At 36.1% G+C, this 15,765-nt stretch overlaps 1 protein-coding gene across 7 annotated transcripts in view; it reads right to left on the reverse strand.

The window, feature by feature from the left end:
* The window catches only part of LOC126829637 (TBC1 domain family member 19), a 140,286-nt gene that overhangs the window by 100,350 nt on the left and 24,171 nt on the right, over positions 1-15,765 (reverse strand). For all 7 annotated transcript variants that reach the window (XM_050559628.1, XM_050559629.1, XM_050559627.2 and 4 more), the window contains exons 3-5: positions 10,607-10,679; positions 9,800-9,918; positions 3,472-3,546 (exon numbers count right to left, since the gene is read on the reverse strand). In XM_050559628.1, the coding sequence (XP_050415585.1) occupies positions 3,472-3,546; positions 9,800-9,918; positions 10,607-10,679 (267 nt within the window). The remainder of the gene's footprint in view (positions 1-3,471; positions 3,547-9,799; positions 9,919-10,606; positions 10,680-15,765) is intronic.

Raw genomic sequence — 15,765 nt, forward strand, 5'->3', positions numbered from 1 at the left:
TTTTCCAGTTAGCACACTCAAGGTCAATACGCTAACCGTGACCATGAACGCTAATCTGTAACCAGTAACTTGATCATCTTCTCGTTCTTGGGGTTGTCAGTCATTTCAATTCTAGCCCTACCCCTCCCCTCATTAGGGAATAGAATCGAATGAAACTTGGCAGGTACCCTTTGTAAGGAATGCCAGTCCCTGTTGATACTTGTTTTTCTTTACCTACAGGTCGTTTAGTTCTTGATTGCAGCTAACTATGTTCACGTTCATATCTTTAGGACTTAATCATAATCCCATTACCAAGTGTCAATGTATGGTATGTCATGGCTCACATAGACACCAAATCGATTTGACCATGTGCCACAGAACTCAAATTTTCCTGATCTGCCCCCTCTCCTAAAGTGCCCTAACTTTGGTCTGTCTACCCTCATTCGGAGGTCCTAGCATGTCCATGGCTCATTATTGAACTAAGTCATGACTTTACACCAAGTTTTATTATGTCCTAAATTTTCTGCCATTGAAATTGTTATCTCCGCTCATTATTGAACTTCGGTTAGGGATCTTAATCGGCTCATTATTGTCGGCCTCCAATACCCGTTATCTTTCCGTTGTTTTCGGAATGGCGATAGTCAGTTCCTTATCAAATAGTTCACTGCATATCGGGATCCATATGTGTCGCATTATTTGAATCAATTTGTGAAATGAAATCGCTGTGTGCTTCAATAGGTTTGGTCATTTTGGTTCCACTGTCGATGTTGGTGATCAAAATTGGACACAGTGAGCTGAGAGAAGCCCCTTTCATCATTAGTGCTACGCTGCATCCGCAATGAGCAGTGGTCGGCCAGAGAGTCTAAATGAAATTTAGTTGATGCTTGATGAACGCAATAGTATTAGATCTGAGGCAGACTCAACCTCTCTTAATCCCAAAATCTCCAATGAGATTTCTACATTTTTTGACCCACGGGAACCAGTTAATTACCAAAATGAGAAAATGAGTCGAAAATGGAATGAGCTGCCTCCAAAAAGTATATTTTGATATCAAATGCGGGCATTTTGTAAAATTCGAATTTCCCAATATAATTATTCACCAATATGTGTATAGAAATAGATTCAGCTACCCTGAAAGGATATATTTTGATACCAAGCTCGATCATATTTTGATAATTGAATACAAATTGACATTTTCCAGTCAAAACCGGCGGCCATTTTGAATTTTGGCCAATTTGACACATTTTGGCATTGATTTCGGACTGGGACTTTTTTTGGTGATAATATACTCTAGACCGACCATAAATCGTGGCCGTCATTTCTATTGCAGCAATTGTCTGCACTTTTGCTATTCAAATGAAATGGCTAACAAGCCATCAGAAAGGAAAATTTGTCGACGTAATGTCATAAAGACCCCTTACAACGCCACTTGGAAACACTGCACAACACTCAGTGGTGAATTACTAAGATGTTGCACTACGGCCTACTCTTATAATGAATTCCAACTGTCAAGGGATCTTTTACGTGCAAGTGAATGTGTACACGGGACCTCAGTTATTCATCCCATCGGAACGACTAGACAGCTGTCCATGTCGGGCCCTCCGTCCTGCATCACTATTCTATTAATTATTGCATATCAACTTATCTGAACATCAAATGCATCAAATTGATCCCATTAATCCGTCTGTAATTGGTTTGTGTTACCTGTTTCAGACTAAAATGTGGATGTATAAAAATGCAATCACAGACGCCTGTAACATCACACTTTAATGTGATTTTTTTAAAGAGATTTTCCATGTTACAGGTGTATGTGATTTTAATAAATTCTTGTTCAAATTCGAGATCTTAAGGATATATGGCCACACACATAAAATCATATGCAAAACCAGCGGCTGCCAGGCAGGATACGCCCACATTTTCGAGAGATGGATAGAGAACAAGCTAAGAAGAAAGTGATTTTTCCTACAATCAAGGGCCATAATTCAGGAAATTACAATTCGATATGCGCAAATATCAAAAGGAACAAAGATCTTTGTGTTATAAACTTACATTTCAAGTTTCAACAAAATCGGATAAAAATTGTGACTTCTATAGGGTCCACAACCTTGATATACCATATTTTTACGCTATTTGAGAACGAAGGGCGACCATTTTGTCTGTCAGTTTTGGGCCGATTTTCACGAAATTCGAACTCAGCCGTCCTTAGGGTGTAACAGTGATATAATAATATGTTTTTTTAAATCGGATAAATTATTATGACCTCTATAAGGTCCACAAGCTAAAAATGCGATTTTTCGTACAAACAGGGGCCATAATTCAGGAAGCTACGGTCTTATATACGCAAATATCGAAAGTAACCGCGATCTTTGGGTTATAAACAAACATTTCATGTTTCAACAAAATCGGATAAAAATTGTGACCTCTATTGGGTTCCACAACCTTGATATACCATATTTTTACGCTATTTGAGAACGAACGGCGGCCATTTTGTCTGTCAATTTTGGGCCGATTTTCGCGAAATTCGAACTCAACCTTCCTTACGGTGTAACGGTGATGTATTAATACGGTTTTTTAAATCGGATAAAAATTATGACCTCTATAGGGTCCACAAGCTAAAAACGCGATTTTTCGTACAATCAGGGGCCATAATTCAGGAAGTTACGGTCTGATATGCACAAATATCGAAAGGAACCGAGATCTTTAGTTCATAAACTTACATTTCAAGTTTCAACAAAATCGGATAAAAATTGTGACCTCTATAGGGTCCACAACCTTGATATACCATATTTTTACGCTATTTGAGAACGAACGGCGGCCATTTTGTCTGTCAATTTTGGGCCGATTTTCACAAAATTCGAACTCAGCCATCCTTAGGGTGTAGCGGTGATATACTAATACGTTTTTTTAAATCGGATAAAAATTATGACCTCTATAGGGTCCACAAGCTAAAAACGCAATTTTTCGTACAATCAGGGGCCATAATTCAGAAAGTTACGGTCCGATATGCGCGAATATCGAAAGGAACCGATATCTTTAGGTTATAAACTTACATTTCAAGTTTCAAATAAGTCGGATAAAAATTGTGACCTCGATAGGGTCCACAAGCTAAAAACGTGATTTTTCGTACAATCAGGGGCCATAATCCATGAAGTGTCGGTCCGATACGTGCCAATATCGAAAGCAGCCGAGATCTTTTGGGGATAAACCTATATTTCAAGTTTCGTCAAAATCGGATAAGAATTGTGACCTGTAGAGAGTCCACAAACAATTGTGGACGGACGGACGGACGGACAGGGGCGACGGCATAATACGTCCACATGAAAATGTGGGCGTATAAAAATAATGCGCTAGAAAACTTTGTTAACAATGCAAATAACTGAATCTAGTTCAAATATTTTATGAATAAAAACAGGGTGAAACGACAATATATGTCCACAATAAAAGCTGTTGCATAATAAAAAGCACATTTACATATTTTGATAGTATACTAACCTGTCTTGCAAGTGGTACATTTAATTCAGTACACATGCTATTTAAACTTTTCATTATTTTTTTTTCCCATGATTGCTACAATAAACAAAAAAAAAGTTTTCAAGTCATATAAACATATTTGTCCACATCAGCTAAGTTTACCTCGCAGCTCATATAGTAAGTGCGAGAAAACAAAACAGACAAGACATATATAAAGGAAATGAAATGGGGTTTAATGTCCTACTGTTCTGCTCCGACTAGGTTAATGACGACGGGCATAATCAGATTATAATTGTGACTTCTAGAAAGACCACAAACAAAAAACGTGATTTTTCGTACAATCAGGGGCCATAATTCAGGTAGTTACGATACAATACGTGCATATATCAAAAAGAACCAAGATCTGTGGGTTATAACATGTATTTCAAGTTTCATTAAAGTTTCACAAACTTGATATACCATATTTTTACACTATTTGCATACGAGGGGCGGCCATTTTGTCCAGCAGTTTTGGTCCAATTTTCACAAAATTCTATCTCAATCATCATTATGGTGTGACAGTTAAAAATACAAGATTGTATTATATTATATTATATAATTCATTTTTCATATTTCAAATCCAGGTACAATTATTATTTACTAGAAGAATGCCCGGCTTCGCTCGGGGGTCATAACCCCGAAACCAGAAGTGATAGACTAACGCCACCTGGCCTATGTTACTCCCCGGTCCGAGCTACCCCTAAACCCCAAATTTCAGACTCGGGGCAGACCTAGTGTAGCCGCCAACCCCGAACAGACAGACAAACAGACAGAAAAACGCCAGTCACAAATATTAGTATAGATTAATTCATTTAAACTTGATTTTAACAATACAATTGTAGTTGAAGCTAACTTAATAAAGTATTTGAATATTCTAACTTTTCTAATAACATGTGTGGATTGGCGTATCTATCAAATACAGAGATTTTGGTTTCAATGTTAAAATAATTCTTGCTACATGTTTTTAAAATAGTGTATAAAGCTTTACGACCTATTGTCTGTCAGTTTTGGTCCAATTTTCATGAAATTAGAACTCAACCAATAATACTGTGTAACGGTGATATGTTCGAACTTTTTTTTAAATCAGATAATCATTGTGACCTCTAGAGGGACCACAAGCTAAAAACGCGATTTTTCGTACAATCAGGTGCCATAATTCAGGAAGTTATGTTCGAATATCGAAAGGAACTAAGATCTTTGAGAAAGGAACCAAGATCTTTGGAAAAGGAACCAAGATCTTTGGGAAATAAACATGCATTTCAAGTTTCATCAAAATCGGATGAAAATTGTGACCTCCAGAGGGTCCACAACCTTGATATACCATATTTTACACTATTTGCGTATAAGGGGCAGCCATTTTTACAGCAGTTTTGGTCCGATTTTCATGAAATTCATACTCAACCATCATTAGGGTGTAACAGTGATATATTAAAACGTTTTTTTAAATCGGATAAAAATTGTGACCTCTAGAGGGACCACAAGCTAAAAGCATGATTTTTCATACAATCAGGGGCCATAATTCAGGAAGTTACAGTCCGATATGCGCGAATATCAAAAGGAACCAAGAACTTTGGGTTATAAACTTACATTTTAAGTTTCAACAAAATCGAATAAAAATTGTGACCTCTATAGGGTCCACAACCTTGATATACCATATTTTTACGCTATTTGAGAACGAAGGGCGGCCATTTTGTCTGTCAGTTTTGGGCCGATTTTCACAAAATTCGAACTCAGCCGTCCTTAGGGTTTAAGGGTGATATAATAATACGTTTTTTTAAATCGGATAAAAATTATGACCTCTATAGGGTCCACAAGATAAAAACGTGATTTTTCGTACAATCAGGGGCCATAATTCAGGAAGTTACGGTCTGATATGAGCGAATATCAAAAAGAACCGAGATCTTTGGGTTATAAACTAACATTTCAAGTTTCAACAAAATCGGATAAAAATTGTGACCTCTATAGGGTCCACAACCTTGTTATACCATATTTTTACGCTATTTGAGAATGAACGGCGGCCATTTTGTCTGTCAGTTTTGGGCCGATTTTCACGAAATTCGAACTCAGTCGTCCTTAGGGTGTAACAGTGATATAATAATAGTGTTTTTTAAATCGGATAAAAATTATGACCTCTATAGGGTCCACAAGCTAAAAACATGATTTTTCGTACAATCAGGGGCCATATGCATGAATAGCGAAAGGAACCGAGATCTTTAGGTTATAAGCATACATTTCAAGTTTAAACCAAATCGGATAAAAATTGTGACCTCTACAGTGATAAACCTATATTTCAAGTTTCATTGAATCGGATAAAAATTGTGACCTGTAGACTGTTCACAAACAATTGTGGACGGACAAGGGCGACGACAATATACGTCCACATAAAAATGTGGGCGTATAAAAACAATGATACTAGATGGTTTTCTATACAAAAATTTATTTCTTTTATATACATAAAGATGACACATGAAATGCCTGGGTCAAAACATTTCAATATTATAAAGTCATTGAGGGACGGTTGAACTTGTAAATAGGTCAATAATTCAGCGACGCAAGATTTAGTTTTAATTAATGTTTACTGTTATAATTTAGTATTTTATAAACATGCTCACTTTCTAAAATAGGGCCCTGGGAAATTTTATGAAGAAATTTTAATTATGATTGTTATGTGATCACAAATGTTTCGAACTATAAAATAGAAGGGAAAACAAATTTCGATGACTTGATATAATGCTCCGACAAAACTCTATAAATTTGATACCTATGTCTTTGGGGTTCTTCTAAGATATTCGTCATTTAGTTGATCATGTGATGAATAAATTCTGTTGCCCTCAGTTGTCCTCAGTTGCTGATATGATCGATATAAGCACTCTTGCTAGTGACTGGAATTAGCTGCTTTGAGTTGCAAAGTCGACATAAGCCCTCATTAAGGGGCACTGGCATAAATTCTTCTGTTCAGTTTAAAAACATTTCCCCTAATTCAAGTACAGTCTTAATAGTGACGTTTTCTTAATTAGTCACATTTTTGCCAATTTCTCCTGCACTCGTCTCGATAGTAAACAAAGTATACAATTTCTACAGGATATTATGAATTTTCACAAACTAACCCAGTTAATAAATGTGACACCCCACAGCATACTGAGTCACAATGAGGAAATTTTGAAAATTGAGTTATTATTATTTTCACATTCTCCAACTCATTACCTTCAATTTGATGTATTTTTTGTTTGAATTGGGCAAAAATTGACTGAGCTGTGTCCATTAGAAGCTATCCAACTCACAAAAGTAAGTTTTGAGAAAAAGCAAGTCAAAGATTTGGTATGTTCCAAAACAAAATCCCATAGCGGGAGAGAGAGAGAGAAATGGGGTTTAACGTCCACTCGACACAAACTAGGTCATTTCGGGACTAACATGTGGTTTAATTTTAACTCAATAATTCGCTTGGGCGTAGGAGTCTTTAGCAGTGGGAGGAAACCGGAGGACCCGAAGAACCCGAAGAAAACCCACGAGGTTGGACAGGCGACCCTACTCCTTGTCACGTACAACCGGGGATTCGAAAGCACGCCAGTTGAATCAATGACAGACTAAATGATACAGCGCGCACGTACTAACCACTAAGCCATCCAACCCCCCAAATCCCATAGCAACCAGGCCATTTATCTGCTGTTTTGTCGTTGAATATATATTTCCATGGGTTTTCAGGGGTGCTGAAGACGAAAATCTTAGTAAAAATTTGATCCGACTATTTCCACAATTTATTTGCTATATTTTGTCGTTTAATATGTTTTTTATTTAGGATTTCAAGGGTGCTGACGACGAAAATCGTAATAAATGCACTCCTTTCGTAACGAAACATCCACAACACATACGGTATAATATTCACATGATAGTGTTATACTGAAGAACAAACTATAAATTAGTAGTCTGTTGTTTATAATATAACTTTAGTGAGATTAACTTATTCTTAATCTCATCAATTAATTAGCACCTTAGTGCCAGATTGTTGATTGGATAATCATCAAAGAAGCCACAACAGCTGTACGCGTGTTCATTTAACACGTGAATTAAAGTAAGATTTTGCGTGTACGATAGGTCTATTATTATTTTCAGGTACCGTGACGTTATCAAAATATGAGTCCCTATAGAAATGTCAATTTCATAGTCAATGATTACGTTCACTTTCGTGCATTTTTGGCTTTGATGTAAATATCAACATTATTCAGAGGATACTCAATGGCAGACTCGAGAATTGTCGCATTTCGGCTCGTTGGTCGTTCTCATTTTTCGACCCATTGTGATAAGAGAATTTTAAACAATCATATCCCAAATGCATTCCTTACTTTTCATGCCGTATGAAGAAGCGACGGTAAACGGAATTCAGCTATCAATAAAATTCTTTTCGAAAAGAACATTATTGGCCATTTGTTTATTTCCATTTAAGGCCTATAGATTATTTTTTTTAAAGATGATATGAGATACCAAACAATCACCACTTGGAGTAATTATTCCTTGTAAATAATGAGTTGTCGACGATTTTATCATTGACCCGTGACAGTTGATTAGTAATAGTATTACTCAATGACACACGCCCGCTTGTCGATTAATTTACATCATCAGCCGCGTAGTTTTGATTAACACTCAACGGCAATCTATACGATCAGAATTAATTTTTTTCTTTCTGCCACTTGTCAGAGTGAATCGCATGTAGGTACCCAAAAATATTGCCAAAACCAAATATTTGCACGCGTTGACTGGGCCAATCAGCAAAGGAGTTGTGTGGACAGCATGGCAACAGGCAGAGTTTATTTATATTTTTGAAGTGTTTTAAAACTCGATTGTATCCGTTCAAAATCAATTCATCGACAATATTTTGATCATATTTATAAACTAGAGATGCCCCGCTTTACAACGATAGCAATTGTTATGCAAGAGGAATGACCAGTCGTCCCACTGCGAGCGAAGAAAAATAACTAATTTCGCCGCGAATTTTAAGAAATAGGACAGATTTAAGAATACGGTACTCTTACAAAACGTTCAAATACAGGTGTTTTAAAATGTTTTATTGCTATTTTGATTTTCTGTGTCGATGGATAGTATATTTATAGACTCATTTTTGTGAAAATCTCAATTTCGTTCAAAATCAATATTTTTACTTATTTTGTCTTTATCTCCTTATTGATTCCCGCGCATAATGTAGGATCCATTCTCCATACTATACATTTTAAAGTGATACGACCACCATATCAACTTATCTGAATATCAAATGCATCAAAATTAGTCTTAAATTGGTTTGTGTTACCTGTTTCTATTGATTGGAAATTTGTCACATTTCCATTTAGGTGTATAAACGCTATAGTCTCTATCAATTTCAAAAGTGGGGATGACTCCGGAACAGAAAGTCGCAGCTTGCTTAATTTTGATAGGGTTTCTCCTCTCATGACCCAAATGCTTCGCCAAAAAATTTGAAAGAAATCCGTTGCAAACTACAGCCTCTATCATGTTCACAAGGGTTTTTTTGGGCAAAGGGGGGGGATAACTCTGTAATGGAAAGTCATGAAAAGCTGGAAATCAATAGGGTTCATTCTGGTAAAGGTCGAGGCAAGCTAAATTTTGATATGGTTCATTCTCCATGACCACAATGCTTCGTACCAAGGTTTTCAGAAAAAATGGGTTAACTTTGGAAAGAAAGTCACAGAGAGTGGGAAATTTATAGGGTTGGCCTAGCCAGTCGGTGCATAACAGTAACACGTTAAAACGCATTTCATTTCATTTCTACTGACCCCAATGCTTCACAACTATCGTGTTAACACACCAATTGTTGATGGACAGAGAGAGAGAGAGAGAGAGATGGGGTTTAACGTCCACTCGACACAACTAAGTCATTTCGGGACTAACATATGGTTTAATTTTATTTCAATAATTCGCTTGCGCATAGGGGTCTTTAGCAGTGGGAGGAAACCGGAGGACCCGCAGAAAACCCACGAGGTTGGACAGGCGACCCTACTCCTTGTCACGTACAACCAGGGATTCGAAACCACGCCAGTCGACTCAATGACAGACTTTATGATACAGCGCGCGCACGCTAACCATTCAGCCATCCAACCCTCCTGTTGATGGACAGACCAATGGACATGGGTAATGACATAATAAACCCACACTGAAATGTGGGTGTATAAAAATCTGTTTTGATCCACATTGAAAAGTGGGCTAAGTGGGGTTATCTGACGTAATATGATCTTAAGAATAATTTTTGGTTCAGTTTCAGTAGAGTTTCCCTTTAAAGTGTGGTAAGTGTAAAAAATAAACTCACCTGTGCTTTAAATACATATGAAATAGGATCTTTTAAGTGATCTACTGGTACTTCTGAATGTTTGGCAGCATGGAGACATACATATTTATAAATAGCATTTTTCAATGCTCCATTCCTTCCTAGAATTAACAGTTAGAACAGTTAACTAATCACACAATATTATCTATCAATTTTATCACTGAGGAGTATTTATATTTAGTGGTGTCCACTTTAATAGAATTGTGTTCAATATGACTTTACACATAAAATATCCAAAATTGGCAAAAATCAGAAAAGGGAAAATGGCCGCCAGAGAGAGAGATGGGGTTTAATGTCTACTCGACACAAACTAGGTTATTTTGGAACTAACATATGGTTCAATTTTATTTCAATAAGCAGAACAGTAGGACGTTAAACCCCATTTCATTTCATTTAATTTTATTTCAATAATTCGCTTGCACTAGGGGTCTTTAGCAGTGGAAAGAAACTGGAGGACCTGGAGAAAACCCACGAGGTGGAACAGGCGACCTTACTACTTGTCACATACAACTGGGGTATCGAACCCACACCAGTTGACTCAATGACAGACCTTATGATACAACGCGCACACGCTAACCATTCGGCCATCCAACCACCACCACCACCACCACCCACCCCAAAGGGCTTGGATACAATGCGCACGCACTAACCATTCGACCATCCAACCACCACCAGGCCACCCCAAAAGGTTTGGAAAGTTTGCAAAATGATGGATTACTCAGTTATTAACCACTCTGTAGCAAAAAAATGTAGTTAGTGTACATGAAGATGTTATAATATAGCACCTACCTTTATTATTGAAGGTCAGTTCAATAGATGTTTGTAAATCGGTCAGTTTGAAATTTGACTTGTTAACTTCTGTCTGGAATTCATGAAAGCTTAATTGATAAACAGTACCCTAAATTAACCAATCCAGTATCAAGCAACGCTACAAAATACAGCTCATAGAAATCAAGCCAAAATCCAGAAATAAATAGATGACACATATTAAGTAATTGCACGTTTATCTTTTGCAAAAGTATCGAGCAATCAAACTGATTATCAACTATCAATCAACCTTGACAAAAAGATGACAATATTTTTACCTATTTTTTGACTCTACATACAGGATACTAGTGCACTAATCTTGTATTGTAACCTAGTTGGTTACATCCATAAAATCTGGATATGAATTTAATTGACCAGCAACAACATTAAAATAAATTTACAACTAAACGTAATGAACAAGACAATGTGCGTTCTCTATGATAGAATAATATATGTCCTCTATATGAAAATTGGGTTTAATTTATATGACTTGCAGGGGGACTGCACCACACATAATTTACACAAAAACAAATATACGGACAAGACATATTACGCAGAAATCACAAACCACCACACAATTCAAATAAAGTGAATGGATCCGGGGGCTAGCCGTAAGCGTCCACTGTACTGTACAGTCCCGGGCCTGTAGTGACACAGACTTCACTTAAATTTGAAAAGAATCAGGAATAAAACCCAGAGAAACCATTGTGTAATGTCAGCACGAGTCATGATCTGCTATATGTTACAAGAAATATGAATGTAAGCATATTGTAGTAAAATTTAACTATACAAGTAACCACATAGGTGAAATGCATAAAAAACCAAGTAGTCTAAAAACAAAATGTTCAAAGTCAATTAAGAAATGTTTTAGTATTCAATAGAATCGAGGAATATTGAACACAGTAGGGTAAATGTTCCAACCATCAAAAAACAGAGCAAAAAACAAACAATACTGAATACAAACAAGCCAATGAGAAAATGTAGACTGTCGAAAGACAGCACAATAGAAAGGGCGATAATCCAGATAAAACAAGCCAACAGTGAGGCTGTTGTCCCCCGCCGAAATCCCCCCAAAAATAGATAGCATATATTAATTAATCGCACATTTATTTTTTTCAAAAGCATTGAGCAATCAAACTATACACTAGGTTTCATCAGATATAATCAAGATTATCTTGCCCCAAAGCATCAACCAATGAAACTGATTAGCTCTGCTTAGCTTTAGCTCGAAATGTTAATCATTGAACTCAGTCAAGACGTTCACCTAATGAACATCTACATCAAGTTTAAACATTCTACCTCAATTAAAAGCAGAGTTGTTATGTTCCAAAGTCTTGACCAATCAAATTGCTTATCGCTGCTTAGCCTAAGCAGAAAATTCGCACCATCGACCTTAGTCAAGGTAATAATATAATGAATCTATATTCAGAGTTTCATCGTGCTCACATCATTATAACTAAAGTTATCGTGCCCCAAAGCATCATCGAACTCCATCAAGGCATTTACCTAATGAACGCCTATACCAAGTTTGAACATTCTCCCTTAAATAGAAGGAGAGTTATTGTGTTCCAAAGTCTCGACCAAGCAAATTGCTTATCGCTCTGCTTACCCTCAGCAGAAAATGTTCATTATCGAACTTAGTCAAGGTATTGATGTAAAAAAAAAGCTAATATACACCATCCTCACTCTCACTTTGTCAAGGTATTGATGTAAAGAAAATATACACCAAGTTTCATCACTCTCACTTAATTAGAACTAAAGTTATCATGTCCCAAAGCATCAACCAATCAAATTGCTTATCTCTACTTACCCTAAGCAAAAAATGCTCATGTTCGGACTTCATCAAGACACTGACCTAATAAACACCTACACCAAGTTTGAACATTCTAGCTCAATTAGAAGGAGAGTTATTGTGTTCCAAAGTCTCGGCCAATCAAATTGCTTATTGCTCGGCTTACCCTGAACAGAAAATGCTCATTATCAAACTTAATCAAGGTATTGATGTAATGAAACTATACACCAAGTTTCATCACTCTGACTTAATTAGAACTAAAATTATCGTGTCCCAAAGCATCAACCAATCAAATTGCTTATCTCTACTTACCCTAAGCATAAAATGCTCATCTTCAAACTCCATCAAGGCATTGACCTAATAAACACCTACACCAAGTTTGAACATTCTAGCTCAGTTAGAAAGAGAGTTATTGTGTCCCAAAAAGTGTGACGGACAGGTACAGATGGATGGACAGATGGATGGACAGACAGACTGACAAACCCATTTTAATAGTCCCCTGCTTTCTTTGAAAGGTGGGGGACAAAAATATGTTAATTATAAGACAATACGTAAAGCTGTAGAAGGAGCTTAATTAAATACCAAATCCTTAAAACAACTATGCAATAAAACTTCTGTTTGTAAAAGATTAAAACAATGAAAACATTTAATTATATTGAAACAAGCTTGGAGATAAGTGTCTGACTATAGGTATTACTGGTCTCAATTTACAATGTATAATATTCTGTTTTATTTTATGATCAGTAGTGGAATACCGCGTTTTATCAGTGAAATAAAAGTGTTATTTCACTGGCTAGTTGTTTTTACCTAAAATGATTGTAAAATTATAAAATAAATAGAACATTTGTCGTTTTGTCGTGAATAACATATTTTATTTCATCTCTAAGCAAGAAAACATTTATATTTCTTGCTTCTCAATGAAATAAAATATGTTATTCACTCTAAAACGACAAATATCCTCTATATATCTTTGGGTTATAAACTTACATTTCAAGTTTCAACAAAATCAGATTAAAATTGTGACCTCTATAGGGTCCACAGCTTTGATATACCATATTTTTACGCTATTTGAGAACAAAAGGCGGCCATTTTGTCTGTCAGTTTTGGGCCGATTTTCACGAAATTCGAATTCAGCCGTCCTTAGGGTGTAACGGTGATATAATACGTTTTTTTAAATCTGATAAAAATTATGACCTCTATAGGGTCCACAAACTGAAAACGCGATTTTTCGTACAATCAGGGGCCATAATTCAGGAAGTTACGGTCCGATATGCGCAAATATCGAAAGGAACCGAGATCTTTGGGTTATAAACTTACATTTCAAGTTTCGAAGAGTTTTCTCTCATCGTTATTGATAAACGGTTGACCTCAATATCAGAGAACAATTACCATTAATTTGACTAGTGATATGTAAATAGTTGATGTATTTCAGCACCATAATTAATTTAGAAACTAATCGTTAATTTATTTTTGCTACACTTGAAATGGAACTAAAAAAACCTCTAAAATATTTGAAACATTGATGTGTATTTTTATCAGTTACATTTTCGGATGATTTTTTTTAAAATACGAGACCATACATGTTGTTAAAACTTTCTAATATGAAAACAATACACATCTAAAACAGAGCACGCAACCCACATTAAAGAAAAAAATTTGCAATAAAGAAAGTAATTCTCAATTTCAAATCAGTTCAAATGTCTATCATTGCACCCTGAATTCCGTATAAGAATTTACTTGAAATTTCAAAAAGCGATTCGTAAGGTGATATCTCGGACAACGCATTGCAGTCTAAACTACATTATAAAATAAACCTTAAATCAATTGAACTCATTGTAAGATGGAACTGCAGGCTTTCTTATATGGTTGGGGTATGTGTTTCTTTGATCTGTTATTGCATGAAAATGGCTACATTATAAGTTAAAATTCTGAAATGAGGATTGTTCAATTGTAAGCTATGTAAATTTACTGAAGGGCTAAAGTAATTTTAGTTTAAATATATCATTTGTGTGTGAATTACTACTCTTTGGTTTGTTGTGTTGTATTATTTATCAATATGGATATTGCTATTGAAGGTAAGATGCACAATTTACGCATCGTGGCACGTTTTTATAAGTTTAATGAATGTGAAATGGTCAATGCGAGTCTTTTCAGTTAGGCCTATCAAGCAGTTTTTGTTGGATTTACTCTCTATATACCAGGTTATATTCAAAATGGGCTGTTGACTGCTGGGTATTTATAAAATATACCTCCACATTCCTGTTTCCATTGATATGGTACTTTTAAAATGAAGAGAATGAAATATGAAATAGCTGCAATGACTGTAATATGACAAGAGGCAAAGAAGGCCAGGCGTTGGGTTTGTTTTGCCAAATTTTAAGACAAAATATTGACAAGAAAGGGGTGTGACACCGCTTTAGGGGGTCGGGGCATGCATCAAAATAAATAGTTGATGTCTTTACAGTATAAGGAATAAATATGCAAAATATGCAAAGTTCCAAGATGATCCATTCAGAATTGCAGCCTGTACATGATAAATACAAAAATTGGGCCTGGCTCTGCCCCAGGGGGTTGGATTTGGAACAATATAAATAGGTACCACCCTGTTATTGAAATGAATGATATGCTGAATTCAAACAAAATCTGTTAATTATAGCAACCTGTAGAGTATTTACAGACAAAAAAGTGGGTACTACACCTAGGGGTCAGGACATGCACCAAAATAAATAGTTTCTATCCTTACAGGAATAAATATGCCAAGTTCCAAGATGATCCATTCTGAATTCCAGCCTGTAAACCAAAATTGGGCATGGTTTTGCCCCTGGGGGTAGGACATGCACCAATATAAATAGGTACAGCCCTATGATGGATCATTCTGAATTGGATCCAAATCTGTTGATAATTGCTGCCTATATATCATTTACAGACAAAATATACTAAGCAGCAAAAGAAACGTCAGGTTGGCATGTTACTCTGGATAGATGCATTGCATAAAACTTGCCAAATGTTTTTATTGTATATTTGTGACCACATCTCCAACTTTACCTGAGAAATAAGGCTCCTTCCCAAACACAGAATTGAATCCAGGAAATGTTCTAGAAAAATCCAACCCGACTTCTGAGATGGTAATGTGTTCTCAATGATTTTCATGTAACTCATGCTGCACGTGCTTTTCCCCGGGACCAGCCCTACAAAATGCAACCCCATTCACAGGCCTGGAAATAATGGTTTTAGATGTACCTGACAAAATATCAGGCACTAATGAAATAGCACCTGACATTTTCAACTTAGTGCTGGACATGTATTAATAATATCAATAAAAAAGACAAATCAGTGCCGGCCAATATGA

Source organism: Patella vulgata, chromosome 8 (genome assembly GCF_932274485.2).
Source record: "Patella vulgata chromosome 8, xgPatVulg1.2, whole genome shotgun sequence".
NCBI classification, from domain to species: domain Eukaryota; kingdom Metazoa; phylum Mollusca; class Gastropoda; family Patellidae; genus Patella; species Patella vulgata.